At 35.1% G+C, this 14142-nt stretch overlaps 1 protein-coding gene and 1 long non-coding RNA gene across 4 annotated transcripts; both read right to left on the reverse strand.

The window, feature by feature from the left end:
• Positions 1–2520: 2520 nt before the first annotated feature.
• LOC103944383 (5-methyltetrahydropteroyltriglutamate--homocysteine methyltransferase) lies at positions 2521–7595 on the reverse strand. 3 transcript variants are annotated; one of them, XM_009354826.3, is made up of 11 exons: positions 7437–7595; positions 6068–6421; positions 5884–5971; positions 5267–5394; positions 4766–5157; positions 4516–4679; positions 4238–4318; positions 3984–4150; positions 3775–3880; positions 3245–3697; positions 2521–3149 (listed from the first exon to the last, which is right to left on the reverse strand). In XM_009354826.3, exons 2-11 carry the CDS (start codon positions 6415–6417, stop codon positions 2781–2783), a joined length of 2298 nt encoding a protein of 765 aa, XP_009353101.1. In that variant the 5' UTR covers positions 6418–6421; positions 7437–7595; the 3' UTR covers positions 2521–2780. The 3 variants fall into 3 exon arrangements, with proteins under 3 accessions (XP_009353101.1, XP_009353102.1, XP_048432420.1); XM_009354827.3 differs by lacking the exon at positions 7437–7595 and adding an exon at positions 7224–7356; XM_048576463.1 differs by lacking the exon at positions 7437–7595 and adding an exon at positions 6828–6954.
• Positions 7596–11394: 3799 nt separating this feature from the next.
• On the reverse strand, positions 11395–12595 carry LOC125473574. The gene is made up of 2 exons (XR_007255428.1): positions 11692–12595; positions 11395–11589 (listed from the first exon to the last, which is right to left on the reverse strand). It is a non-coding gene; the product is annotated as an uncharacterized LOC125473574 (long non-coding RNA).
• Positions 12596–14142: the final 1547 nt, after the last annotated feature.

A 14142-nucleotide genomic window follows, 5' to 3' on the forward strand; every position in this document is an offset into this window, starting at 1 on the left:
CTCACACTTCTAATGATTTTTTGTAGAGATAATCTTCAAATGGAGATTTAGGAGTTGAACTGTTCCGATACAGCGAAGATAAGTAATTTGCAATGGGGGAATGAGCTCAACCTAAAAGGGGAAAATGCAAGTATTATTCTTTTTTTAAGTTTTGATTCTTTTGTCATCTAGAACTACAACTTAGTGTTATTTCTTCACTTATGTTTAATCAACTCGGTTACAAGTCTATTACAAATTTAATATCGTCTCATTCAACAACCCAATACAAGGTCGAATATATAGTATTCATCTTATGCATATATCTCATGACAATCAACTAATTTTTCTTAAGTGTCACTTCGTACAATAGTCGAGAGATATTTTTATATAAGACAACCATCAAGATAAGTTACAACCATTGTAATTCTCTATTTTATTTTATGTTTCCCTAGAACCCAAAACGGCCACCAAAAAACGCCATAGGGAGAAACAACCCGTGAAACGATCCTAATCATAAGGTCTCACGCAGAGAACAAGAAGATCAATGCTTTTCTTTGCAAATTCAAAGACATGCCGGCTTTGTTAATTGGGAGCTTTAATGAAAAGCTTCCGTTACTATTCACTTTAATGAAAAACTATATTTTTACACTAAAAAAATCAATCATGGTAATATTCCCTATACCTTTTATTTTGTCTTTATCGTTAAAACTTAAAGTTTTCAAGTCATTTTAATTAGTTTTTCTTTGTTAATTAACACTTGGTCAAAGCATAAAAAAATTTTATTTTTTATTTTAAATTTTTTAGGTAATTATGTTTTGTTTTTGTTCCAAATGCGTTTGTGTGGCGGCGCAGTGAGAAAATGTGTATTACTGAGGGCATTTGGAAATTAGATGAGAGTTAACAAATTATTAACCTCTGCCAAGTTCATGGACATGAGCCATGCATGCCCGAAGACCTTTTTAGCCCAAAACAAAGCCATAACAACAACCGATCATAACAACTATCTGTTGGAATCTATTAGTTTATTTAAGAAATTAATTCGAGAGTTGATTTTGTATTAGATTATTTTTGGTATTTACGTATTAGGGTGTTTTAGGTTTATGTCGTTATAAATATAGCTTATATTTTACCATGAGAATTAAGTCAATCACAATGTAGTTTTTACGAGTTACGTAGTTGTCTTGACAAATTTGTAAAGGTCTCTTCCATTTAGTTAACTGAGTAATCTATTCGTTTGTAATCCATTTGTTCACTCGTTCTTTATGCGTACTCTGATTCTCAAGCCTATGGAGTCGAGCTACATGCCCGTAGGTTGTTATTCCCATTACGTGATTGGTTGTCCAAAGATCATGGCTAATTAATCATTCAAACCATATAACTACCACAAGTCAAACAGTTGATACAAATAAGCGCGCACAACGATCAGCAGATTTGGAAAAAGATGTTGTGCAGAGTTTTGTAACCAAGGTTCGTAACTAAGTGGAGCAAGATTTTATGAAGGATGCAAGAGATTTGAAATCAGATTAAGCACAACAAAATAGGGTAAACCACATAAGTCGTGAGATGATATCCAAATTTATAAAGTTTTCATTTTTTAGTCTGCCCCATTCGAATTTGCACGGTTTAGTCTAAATTGTGTGGATGACGAGTTCAATATCAAAATTTATTTGAGTAAATCTATTGTGTGGTTTAGTCAAATTATTCACAAAATCATGCCCATTCAGGGTAGTTATGCAATTTTAAATGATAATGAAGGCAAGTCTATTGTGTGGTTTGTTGAATCAGTAGAAATTTCATTATCTCACATTGCTCAAATTGAAAAGGTTTTTCGCAATTTATAACATTTGGTCAATTTCTCTAAGTAATTAGAAAAATGGACTATGGAGAGCAAAACAATGGGCTTAAACCTTCAGATTGGATTTTGGGGTGATAATTATATATGTAAATAAAATATTATATATATTTTTTTACAGACGCGATGGAGAATTTCATTAATTAAAACAAACACATACAACTAACGTTATATCGAGGTGCCAAGTGGTTATTATACTCCAATGACCAAATATTCTAATTTGGAGACAAATCCACACAAATTCGCAAATTTGGTGTTAATGTTACATGTTTGGTCCTCTAACTAAATTGGACAGCTTCAGAAAAAAAAAAAAAAAAAAAAAAAAAAAAATTCATGTGGTGGAGAGATTTTACCTTACAACTATGTTACATAGTGATACTTTAAAAAATGTCGTGATATGTAAATACACTTATGGTTACTAATCACAAGAATTTTGCAAGTTGTAGATTGTTTTAGTGGATTCTTCAACGTATTTTGCATTCCAAGTTCAATCCTTCCACCGCTTAAATAAACACTTGTAATAGTTGAAGTACCAATGTGATCAAATTACTTTTGTTTATTTCTAGAAAGTCTATATAATGCAGGTGGGAATACCATAATTAATCTAGTAAAATGTGACATTTTGCATTTATATTGTTTTGTTAAATAATCTATACTAAATAAGTCTACTACAGAAAAAGAAGTTCAAATTGGTAAATGACCATTTCTTCATTTATCATTGACTGAAAATAACAGGATGCACTGCCTCAAAAATACAAAATATAAAAGACGGAAAAAAAACAAACAAAAAATATAAGAATAAACGATAAAATGCCCTCAAGAGCACATTAAAAACCCTACTAAATATTCCATCATCACACAGTTATTAATCCAATAAAAAACCATGATCTTTCAACCATTTGAACGCAAAAGAAAGTGTGGATTAAACCCTCCATTCCTCTCAAATCATTCACTTGGCACTGGCGAGCTGGGTGCGGAGGAGCTTGGCGGCGGCAACCATGTTGCTGAGGGCCGGCTTCACTTCTGTGTACTTGCGGGTCTTCAGCCCACAGTCGGGGTTCACCCACAAGATGTTGGTCTCCAGCACCGCAAGCATCTTATTGATCCTGTCAGCAATCTCGTCGGTTGATGGTATTCTTGGAGAGTGGATGTCATACACACCGGGGCCAATTCCAGCACCATACTTTACTCCCTCACGGAAAACTGACAGAAGCTTCTCATCAGAACGAGAGTTCTCAATGGTGATCACATCAGCGTCCATGTCGATGATTGAGTGGATAATGTCATTGAAGTTGGAGTAGCACATGTGAGTGTGAATCTGCGGGTTTAAAAACAAAACCAGTTAAGAAAATTGCACAAGTGAAAAGAAAAATAAACATAATGAGTAGAGCAAATATTGAAGCGGAAACATACCTGGGTAGTGTCCTGTACACCACTGTTGGTGATCCTGAAGGAGTGCACAGCCCAATCCAAGTAGAAAGCATGTTCAGATTTCCTAAGAGGCAATCCCTCTCTCAAAGCAGCCTCATCGATCTGAATAACACTGATACCGGCCTTCTCAAGGTCCTCCACTTCATCCTTGATGGCCAAAGCAATCTGGTAGGTGGTCTCGAATCTGGGCTGGTCATTTCTGACGAAAGACCAGTTCAGGATGGTAACGGGGCCAGTAAGCATACCCTTCATTGGGCGGGCAGTCATGCTCTGAGCAGCAGATGACCAGAACACAGTCATAGGCTTGGGGCGGCTCACGTCACCGTAGATGATTGGTGGCTTCACACATCGAGATCCATATGATTGCACCCACCCATTGGCAGTAAAGGCAAAGCCAGACAATTGCTCTCCGAAGTACTCAACCATATCGTTCCTCTGCCATGAGAATAGCCGATAATGAATTGATGGCACAAGTATAAAGGACAAATGAGTTCTTATATATGAAAGCTTACCTCAGGCTCTCCGTGAACAAGGACATCAATGTCAAGCTCTTCCTGAAGTTTAACAACCTTGTTAATTTCTTCCTTGATGGCCTTGACATATTCCTCCTCGGAAATCCTGTGAAAAGAACCATCAGCACGTTTACTCATGCATTATTAATAAAATTGTGATAATTTCACATTTTTTTTACAAACACAAAGGAACAATTAACTTCACTCACTTCTTGGCCTTGTACTCACGACGGACCCTCCTGAGTTCAATGGTCTGAGGGAACGATCCAATGGTGGTGGTTGGGAGAATTGGAAGGTTAAGCTTCTTCTGTTGAGCATCAAGTCTAGCACTAACATTGGTAGCACGACGGTGGTCAGAATCCTTCAAAGCAGCGGCCTGAAAAGAAAAAGAAAAGGTCAACTAAAATTACAAAACCACTTTAGCCACATGTCACTTTGAAAGGCACATGAATTGAGCACTCACAGCCTTCTGGACAGCCTCATTGGTAACCCTTGGGGAGGACTTCCTTGAAGCCAAGGCAGCGGCATTAGCAGAGAAAAATGCCTGATGACAAAAACCGAAAGGGTGAGTTCTTATTATGTTATAATACCAAACAACAAGAAAAAAGAAACTAATAGAAACTGTGAGAAACCAATGCTGAACCGAATACACTCTACTCCAAAATGCTGCTCATGTTAAACTGCCTACCACGCCAACATTATGACTGACCCATAACAGAATAAAAAAATCAAAGGTTTTACCTCATCCTTGTGACCAGCCAAGGCCTTGGCCAAAGCATTAACTTCAACAATTTTCTGGGCAGCAAAAGCCAACCATGACTTAATTTCCTGGTCGAGCTTGGTCTCGTTGACAAGGTCAACAGCAGTGTGAAGAAGAGAGCTGGAGGTGGAGACGACAAGTTTCTCTGCACGGACAAACAACTGATGATATACAAGTTTGAAAAAAAAAAACAAAATTACTTCACAAAAATCTGCAGAAAAAACTGAATACCTTTTCCAACAATGCCTTCAAGGGTCTCCAAAGTGCTTAGAGAGGCAGAAAGGTCATTAGCCCAGATGTTCCTTCCATCAACCAAACCTGCAAACAGGTACTTTCCCTTGGGGAACTCGCTCTTAATCAAATCCAGTGTCTTGGTACCACGGACCAAATCAAAACCATATGCGGTGACACCCTTCAAGCTAGTGAGGGTCTTGAATGCCGCAGCAGGAACATCAGCAAAGTAGGTCTCAATAAGAGCATTCAAGCCAGATAGAGTTGACTCCAGTTCAGAGTAGGCATCAGTGAATGCTTGCAACTTGTCGGATTCAAGATCCAAAACAAGTGTAGGCTCATCAAATTGAATCCATGAAGCTCCAGCTGCCTTAAGCTCAGATACAACTTCCCTGAAGAAACAATCACAGTTGGAACAATAATGTGAATACTTCAAATTAACAAAACCAAAAGGAAATATTACATATATATGATATATAAAAAGAAGCTAAACTATCTTACTTGTAGATGGGAAGAATTTTGGGAAGAAGAGAGAGAAGAGAAAAGGTCTTCTCAACACCCTTTGCTGGCTTGGACAGCAACAAGTATGACACTGGGCCAACAAGGACTGGAACAGTATCCACTCCAAGCTGCATAAGAGTAATTGCTTGAATAAAGATCAGCAAGTAGGATAAGTTGCATCATTGCTAATCGGGTCCCCAAGTGAGAATTGCCCTTTCAGATATACATGTGTGTGTTCCGTGTTATTCTCTGCCTATGTGTGTGTGTGTATATACATAATAACAAAATTGTGGAATCATACTTGTGGGGTCCATTAAGTAGGATTTCCCTTTAGATATGTGTACATATAGATATAGTGAAGCAAAACCACCGTGGCCAACAAGCTTTAGCTCAATTGGCACGGGGTGAAATGTATATTCTGCGTTTCAATTCTGTGATAAAATAAACACAAAACCAATACGACAGTAACATACAAACACGAGCATGTAAATTAGTTCAGTAAAATAATGTCACAGCCAAGATGTCAATTCTATGATGCTCCTTTTGCAGTTCTAATTAACATTCAACTCAATCAATAATGCATAAAAATTAAACAGAGAATAAAAACAAATACATACCGCCTTAGCCTCCTTGTATTCCTCAACAGCCTTGTGAGAAGCATAAGAGAAGTTAACATCAGGGCCCAACTCAGGGACAATGAAATGGCTGTATTAGTACATAGTTAAAGTTAGTACAAGACTATAACAATTGATAATATTTGGAAACTTTTAATCCACAGAATGCTGAGAGGGGTCCACTTACTAGTTGGTATCAAACCACTTGGTCATTTCCATAGCAGGGACAGAGGCATTTCCTCTGGCCATGGAGAAGTATGTATCAAATCCTATCTCACCGCCATTCCACCCATATCTTGGTGGGACAGCCCCGAGCAATGCGGTGGTGTCGAGCACCTGATCATAGTATGAGAAGGTGTTGCTGGGAATGTGCTTGATCCCGGCATCAGTCATCTGCTTCCAGATGGAAGATCTGAGATCAGCAGACACCTTCTGCAAGTCCTCAGCACTGCTCTTCCCATCCCAGAAAGATTCAAGAGCAAATTTTAGCTCTCTCTTAGGGCCCATACGGGGATATCCAACAATGTGAGACGCCATTTCTCTGTTCGAACAGATCAAGATGCAACAAAGTTTAGCTGACTTAATCCACAACTAGAACAACATAGTAAGTGTAAAAGCACTGAGATTTATCCACGATGACCAATAACAATACATTTCGACTTGAATTCAGGTGCCTTTGGACAATTCGAACTCATAACTCATTGATCTAAAGTTGACCCATACAAATCATTCAACAAAGCACAATTAAGCAAAAATGAAACACAACACTGTTTAATTGAAGTATTTAAACCCCATAAAATTTGAAATCACAACAGATTCACAAAAAGTGTAATTATTTAGGATTACGTAACTAAATCACAACAGAAATTACATAAAATTTGAGACAATAAAAGCTTAGAGAATAACTATCTTTATCAAATCCAATCATAGATCAGAGAAAGCATGACCTTAAACACAAAATTTTGGTACTTATAGACCTAATGTTTAAAGCAGGCAATTTCATCTTCAAATCGCAGTAAAGTATAACAATAGTTCAAAGAGAAATGCTCTCACTTATAGATCTAATCCTAAAAGAATGGAATTTATTCTAGCCACTTAACAAAATCTATATTTTTTTTGTCCTTATCCTTCTAGAAAATCTTAACCACTCAAAAAACAGAGATATACTGCAAAACCCAAAAACCCAATTACAGATCAACGAATTCCAAAACCGCAACACACTCAGATCTGCAACCCAAAATCCCAATGCCACCAATTTGTTCATTCATTCAAACCAAAAGGGTATCCAAAAAATCAAAATTTTAAGCCAAACCCACCAGAGAATCACAGAAATGGACACTAACCAGTACAGATCTCAGCCTAAAACAAGAAGAAAAATTTCAAATCTTTGAAAATATGGAAAGAAAGTGCGAAATGGGTCGGGAGACGAGGGTTGTAGATCACATTGGCATGGCAAAACAATTGGAAATCTGGTGAGAGAAAGCAACACGGGACTCGCAGAGAGGGAGAGACAGAATAGGAGAAGGAGGGAGAAAACGAAAGAACGGTACTCGCACCTGTCGGAGGGATAGAGAAGACTTGAACGGTTCTTTTTTTCGGGGTTCGCTTCTTCTTCCCTATCAGTAGTTGTTAGCGATGAAGAGAGCGGAGCGAGTTCGAATGCCTCACTCTCGCCGTATTTATGGTAAACCACTGCTAGATCTGGGTTCTCCTTTTTCTTTTTTAATTTCTGATTTTATTTTATTTTATAGAACTTTATTTAGTTATGGCACTACCAAGTTGGCCCGTTTCAAGAGCAAAGACCATTACTATTTACAAATTTTTATTTTTTTATACCTTATAAGCGTGTTTGGAAATAAAGTATACTATTAAAACTTACACAATAATTAAAAATAAAAAGCGAATAAATGTAGATGGTTGGTATATATATCTAACTAGCATATGGGCACACACAAAGTGTGTGAGAAATTTTTTTATTTTTGTTTTTGAAGTAGAAGGAGAGAGGAAGAGAGTAATAGAGAATGTGGAAGTCGGAAGTTTTGTGTTTTTTTTTTTTTTTTAATTAGAGATATGTTAAAATTACTTGTAAATGATGCTTTGAAAAAGAAAAGCAAAATTTGGTTGTGTGAAATTACATTTTTGCCCCATATTTCTTATTCATGTTCTGTTTTAATTAGAGGGTTAAATTGGTAATTTTATAGGATTTTGGTTGATAATCAATGTTTTATTAATTAGTAGAGATAAGAGATAAACTAATTTTCCTTTTTTATCATTTTTTTAACAATTATTAATATTTTACATTTATTTTTCTTATTATTGAATTTGACACTCCAGAACGTGCCGCATCATTAACCGCTAGGCTTTTTTCTGGAGCAGCAATAGCTAGGCCCACGACAGCAGAAGTTGTCAAACCACTCGCCATGATGTGCGTGTATTACATGTGCCAGACACAAAAAAAAAAAAAAAATTGAGAATGTGGCTAACGTCAACTTTACCTGCAAGAGCAAAGTCGGACTTAAACTGCTCAAGCATTTGGGCAGGCTGTCTTCAATTTGGCCCGTTGGAGATGCATCTTGAGGTTGAAGGCAATTTCCAAGCCATTGTCCTTGCCCTTTGGCAATGGGTGGACGAGCTAATGCGAGTAACCTCCTCATTTGTATTTTCTCATTTTATATTTTCGGTTGTATTTTCAAATTTTTTTTAGTCATGCACGATGATTCCAACGTATATTCTTTAGGTTACTTGTTAAACATCTATTGGGTAAAATTAAAGTAAATTTCAAACTATTTAGTGATCCAACGTTATTGAATAAGACAAACCATGTTTCTTATTTAAGTACTAAAATTTTGATTTGTTTAACCAAATGATTAAACAATTTATAAATTAATTGACTTTTTACAAAATTAGATTTTTATCAAATTACTTAAATATTAGACGGTCCAAATCATTAAGTAACATTCTAGGATGAAAATATAAGATAAAAAGGTAAAATGAGGAAAAAATTGCTAATAATATTTTTTTATTTTTTTATTTATGGTAAGACACTGAATCTGTGGCGGTTTCTTTACTATTTTGCAGATGAAGCGCTTGTTGTGGTGGGTGAATGCCTATGGTGGGGCCCACCCTGATGTTTGGGGGAGTGGGTGGAGAGTCTGGAGACTGGAAATAGTTTTTTATTAGATTTGAGACTGGAGGAGGATGAGTTAAACTTATTTTGCGTGGGTTATCTTGATATGCTCGTAATACAAAGCAAAATATTACGTGTTATAATACAATTATAGAAACACTTGAAAGAAAAAAAAAAAAAAATCTTTTTATCATCTGTTAGGCCTTTTGCTTTGAATGAACTCAAATTTTATGACCGTATTTAGGAGAACATTCATGGCCGAAAATGAAAGGAAACTTACTTTGTTTGTTTAATTACCGGAGATGGGTGAGATGATCCAAATTAAATCATACTCACCCATAAATGTATTATTTGATTGGTATAATTATCATTTGCAAGAAAAAGAAGAGAAAGTTTTACAAAATTATTTATTTAAATTTTTGGCTTTCTTCTTAATTTTCGACCGTCGAATCGAATGAATTAAAAAAGATCTAATGACAAAATTTAATAAATAATGTGTGAGAAATAATCTTTATCAAACCCCATATGTAGTACATATGATAGAGAAAACTATTCGTACCCAATTGTGAATATCAAGAGATAGAACATCTTTAAAAAAGACACGTGACCTAATTAATAACACGAGACATACAATACCATAGAGATGGAAAATATTAAAACTCTTAACTATATACATAAGAAACAGAGAAACAGAGAGTTGGCAGGCTAGGAGTAAGCAAGAATAGGATATCGAGGAGAAATGCTTTTCGTTTGTTAGAAACACGGTGCATACATCACATGTAATATAAAATTAGTTGAAATATTTTTAAAAGTTTTTAACCAACATGCTTTGTGTCCTTAATTATAATTCCGGTACACTAAAAAATCTATCGATATCTTGATCACCTACTCAAATGATGACGACAAGTGTAAACCGTCCATGATTGGTGCTGTATTGAAAAATACGGTACGCGCCACAAAAGCATTTGGTGGGAACATCCACAAATATTAGTTAAAGTATTTCCAAAATGTTTGGTGATTTTCTGTAAAATGAAAATTAATTATACAAGTAAAAGTAAGCGGTAGTCTATTCAAAATTAATTTTTAAGAAAGAAGATTGGAAATAATTGTAAAAAAAATAATGGGAGAAAGTTGGTGAGGGCTTTTTTTTTTTTTTTTTTTTTTTGGTGTTGGCTTTAGAGTTGGTGACTAGTTTGTGGGGGTTGGTGGCGGGGAGAGCCACTTTTTTGCACTATTGTTGGGAGATTAACGTTTCTCTAAATTTAATTATTTGTTTAATGTAGTAAACATTGTGGGATGGGACCAGATTTTATACTTAAAACGCACGATAATATTAGTAAATTGTAAGCATGAGAGGGAGTGCCACATGATTTTGATTTTTCTAGGATTTCTTGTTAAGCTTTCCAAAATAATAACTGTAAGCATGAGAGGGAGTGCCACATGATTTTGATTTTTCTAGGATTTCTTGTTAAGCTTTCCAAAATAATAACATCCGTTCTTAACATGTTAGATATGCATGGTTTGGGTAAAGAGGAAATTCTTTCAAAAGTAGGACTTTTTATGGATTCTCTGCAACTAAATTTATGTTTTTGGCACAATATTTAATAATGTTAGCACGTGAATTAATGTAAACTATGAAGTGTCAGAGAGTTCATAAAGAGTTTTATTTTGAGAAAGTTTTCTTAGCATTTCTCAATTTCTATTTTGTTTGCTCATTGATTGGGCTACTGGTGGTAATATTAGTTTGATCTCACGTAGTTTGTAACAACAATAACTATCGTCTTTAGTATTACCAACAAACGTGTTATAATCCAATCATAATCAAATACAATCTAAAAAAATTTAGGAAGTAGAATTTTTTTGGTCCTTTTTTTCTCGTAAAAATGGATTAAGTTAAAGATATTAATTTCTTCACACAAACAACTAATTGCAATCTATTGTTTTAGCTTAGGTCACGAACATTTTAAAGTTGCATCATGGTTTGACTTTAATCTTGTATTCAAACTTAAATATGAACAAAATCGGTTACGCTTCTCAACTTAACTTAAGAAAAATGATTGAATGGACTAAAAGTTCTATAGTTATAAGTAAATAGTGATGCTATTTTCATCAAACCGTCTTTTTTAGCTCATTTCATAACTAAATTTAGATGACAACGTTAAATAACTTGGTGAGAACACGGAACACCTTTACATATAAGCATTGTAAGTTGTAAAAAAATGGGCAAATTATAAGAAATCATTTTAACTCAATTTTTAACATCTAATTTTAACTTATTATGAGAAATGTCCGATAAAAAATCTAAACTTACTAGGAGATAAAGTCAAACTTGAGTACAAAAAATTGAGTACGCTGCTCTAGTCTCTAACTGCGTTTAGAAAGCCACGTCTCTTGTAAACTCTTTGAGTTTATTATAATAACTAAATAACATAGTCGCTCTAAGAAAGTAAATACCACTTTGCTATCTGATATACTAATACTAGAATCATGCTTACAAAACTTAATGTGGAATGACGCCCACTAGAGCAACAACATGAACCCTTCCAACTTTCTCACTCATCTCTCCACCTTATCTTTTTCCTCTATCACATGTGCATTCCACGTACGTATGAGATTTCCAGGTCAGAAACAACAAATATCTGGGATATAAGATTGTGAAAGCTTTTCAGTAGTTAGAGTCTTACTCTTATCATTAGTTGAACCATGCCTTACAGGATCTCTCCGGAAGCCTTTGAGTTGTGTGAGGGCTAGCTATTGGTTCCTTTAGGCATTGTCTGAGACCAGACCGCTGCCGAGCTGGGTACGTAGTAGTCTGACTGCATCAAGAAGAAAACGGACGCACGGTCCTACAAAACAAGAGTGCGGTTTCTGCGCTGTTGAACAGAAAGGTGCGGGTTCTGCGCTTTTGAACATAGCTTTATTAGCAAAACAAGAGTTGCGATTGCTGCAATCCCAACTTCTTGACTAAAGTTTTTAAAGCATAATGTTTTTCTAATTCCTCTCACTGTCTTCCCCCCTCTTTCAATTTTAAAAACAAAAATAAAAAATTTAACGGGCATATACTAATATAGATAAATAAGATATAACCAGTAGTGCCCGTTGTGGGAGGCTAAATAAACAGCTGAAAAAGTGGGACACTTTTGGTTATTATGCATCAAAATTCAGGTAAAAGAGAAATAAAAGAATATGCAGATACAGAATGCCAGAAAGGAGAAGTGATTATCATCCATAAATAAAGTTTTTTTTCTATATTAAATTGGGTTATAGAAATGTCGGTGACGGTGATACAAAAGAAATTGACCTGCTTTGAATCGAATGGCTTCGGCAAACGCGGCTAGATTCAGTCGTGCATGGCACGCACGCTGAGTGTCGGTAGTACTAGGAGTTCTGCCTTTGCCCCATCTCTCTCTCTATCAAAACATAGAAAAAATTTTAATTGTGATGGGAATACAAGTGATATACAATGTATTTTAATAGGAGTGGTGAGAAATTTTATTTTGTAAATTGTTAACTTTTTAGCAGACATATTTCATAATTTATATAATAACATATGATGTATCACCTCATATACTGATCATATTAAAAAAATATCTCCAAAACACGCCCATCCCAAAAGATTTATGATTGCATGATTTAGAACATCAATGCTATTGTCTGATGGTTTTGGAGTGAACTAAAATTGATGCCCACGCTCCTTTTATTTTGTCAAGGGCAACTGAAGTACACGTTTTATCGTATGTCACAAAAAGCAGTTCAACTTGTAACATAGGTATTAGGTAGAGAAATGCTAAGAAGGTAAATGGAGACTCTTTATGATTTTTGATCATTTATTTATTTATTTTTACATAATAATTTATAATGTTAATACAAAATTATGTCAAAAATATAAAATAATAAAAAATCTATAAAGAATCCCATTTTTTAAAAAATCACATTATCATTTCTCATCTAAGTTTACCGCTACACTGAAGTTTCCAAATTAATAATATAAGAATACTAATGTAAAAAGTTAACACATTTATATCATGACGTATACGTGTCAATTGTCATCCAACTGGCAAAGTATTGAAGGAGATAACTTAAGAGTACAGTAGGGCAGTGCATGCAGTGTACCGTATGGCCTTTTCTTCGTCGGTCGTTGCCGATACTTGTGCGCAGATTGCTTGCAGTTTGTTGTCGTTTTCCATTTAATTATTAACCTTTTCATTTGAATTCTCCTACATTCCCAATGCACAAAACGTACATTATCACTACTGCTGATCACTTATTAATGATATCAATCCGTCCAAATCAAAGTACATACATTATACAAAATACATGAATAAGGTTCGTCATCCCAGTTAAAACCTCAAGGGAGAGGCATTCTTTTGACGCTGATTTACTATGTTTCAATCGTTTATTGATGAATGGTTTACATTTTAAATACGTGATAAATATACATTCGACGAATAACGTTATTAAAAACTATATATTTTATGGTTCAACAAAGATTCGCTCTAGTTAAACTGTTAAAAGCGATTTTAAGCTCCTCATTGATTACATGTGTTGTTCTACTTTTTGGAGAGTTCATAGTAAGGGTGCATTTTTGCTACCCACATTCTCTTTTGTGTGTACGCTACCCAATTCTCTTCATCTGTCATCTATCCCACAAGCTTTATTCAATTATCGTTTATTAATTTTGTTAAGGAATTAAAAAATAAACTAAATATGAATTAGAAAAACAAAGACCCTTAGGCTGTAACCTTGGCTTTGACTAGTTAAGTGAAATTAAGCTGACCACTCCTATTAACTTGGCATCATCATCAAGTCCAATGCAAATGTCAAGGCTGAGTGTGTTATTCGGATGGTAGGTTTTCAGCTCTTAGAAATTGATTCTTTTGTTTCTGCCCAGTACTAAAAATAATGGAGAATTATTTCCGCTTTTATTTCTCTCCCTTCTCATTTCTTCTTTGTTGTGTAACGGGTGTGAGGATTGATGAATAAAACTAATGAGAACGACGATGTAATTAAAGAATATTCTCTGACTTTTTTGGCAGCTCTGAGACCTTAGAGATAGTTGTCAAGTGTTATAATGGCACCAAGATCGATCTAAGGAGTCAACCATGACCGGAAATATGATGGTAAATAGTGACGTG

The sequence above is a fragment of a genome, unplaced genomic scaffold, assembly GCF_019419815.1.
Source record: "Pyrus x bretschneideri cultivar Hongxiangsu unplaced genomic scaffold, Pyrus_bretschneideri_v1 Contig9, whole genome shotgun sequence".
Taxonomy (NCBI): Eukaryota; Viridiplantae; Streptophyta; class Magnoliopsida; order Rosales; family Rosaceae; genus Pyrus; species Pyrus x bretschneideri.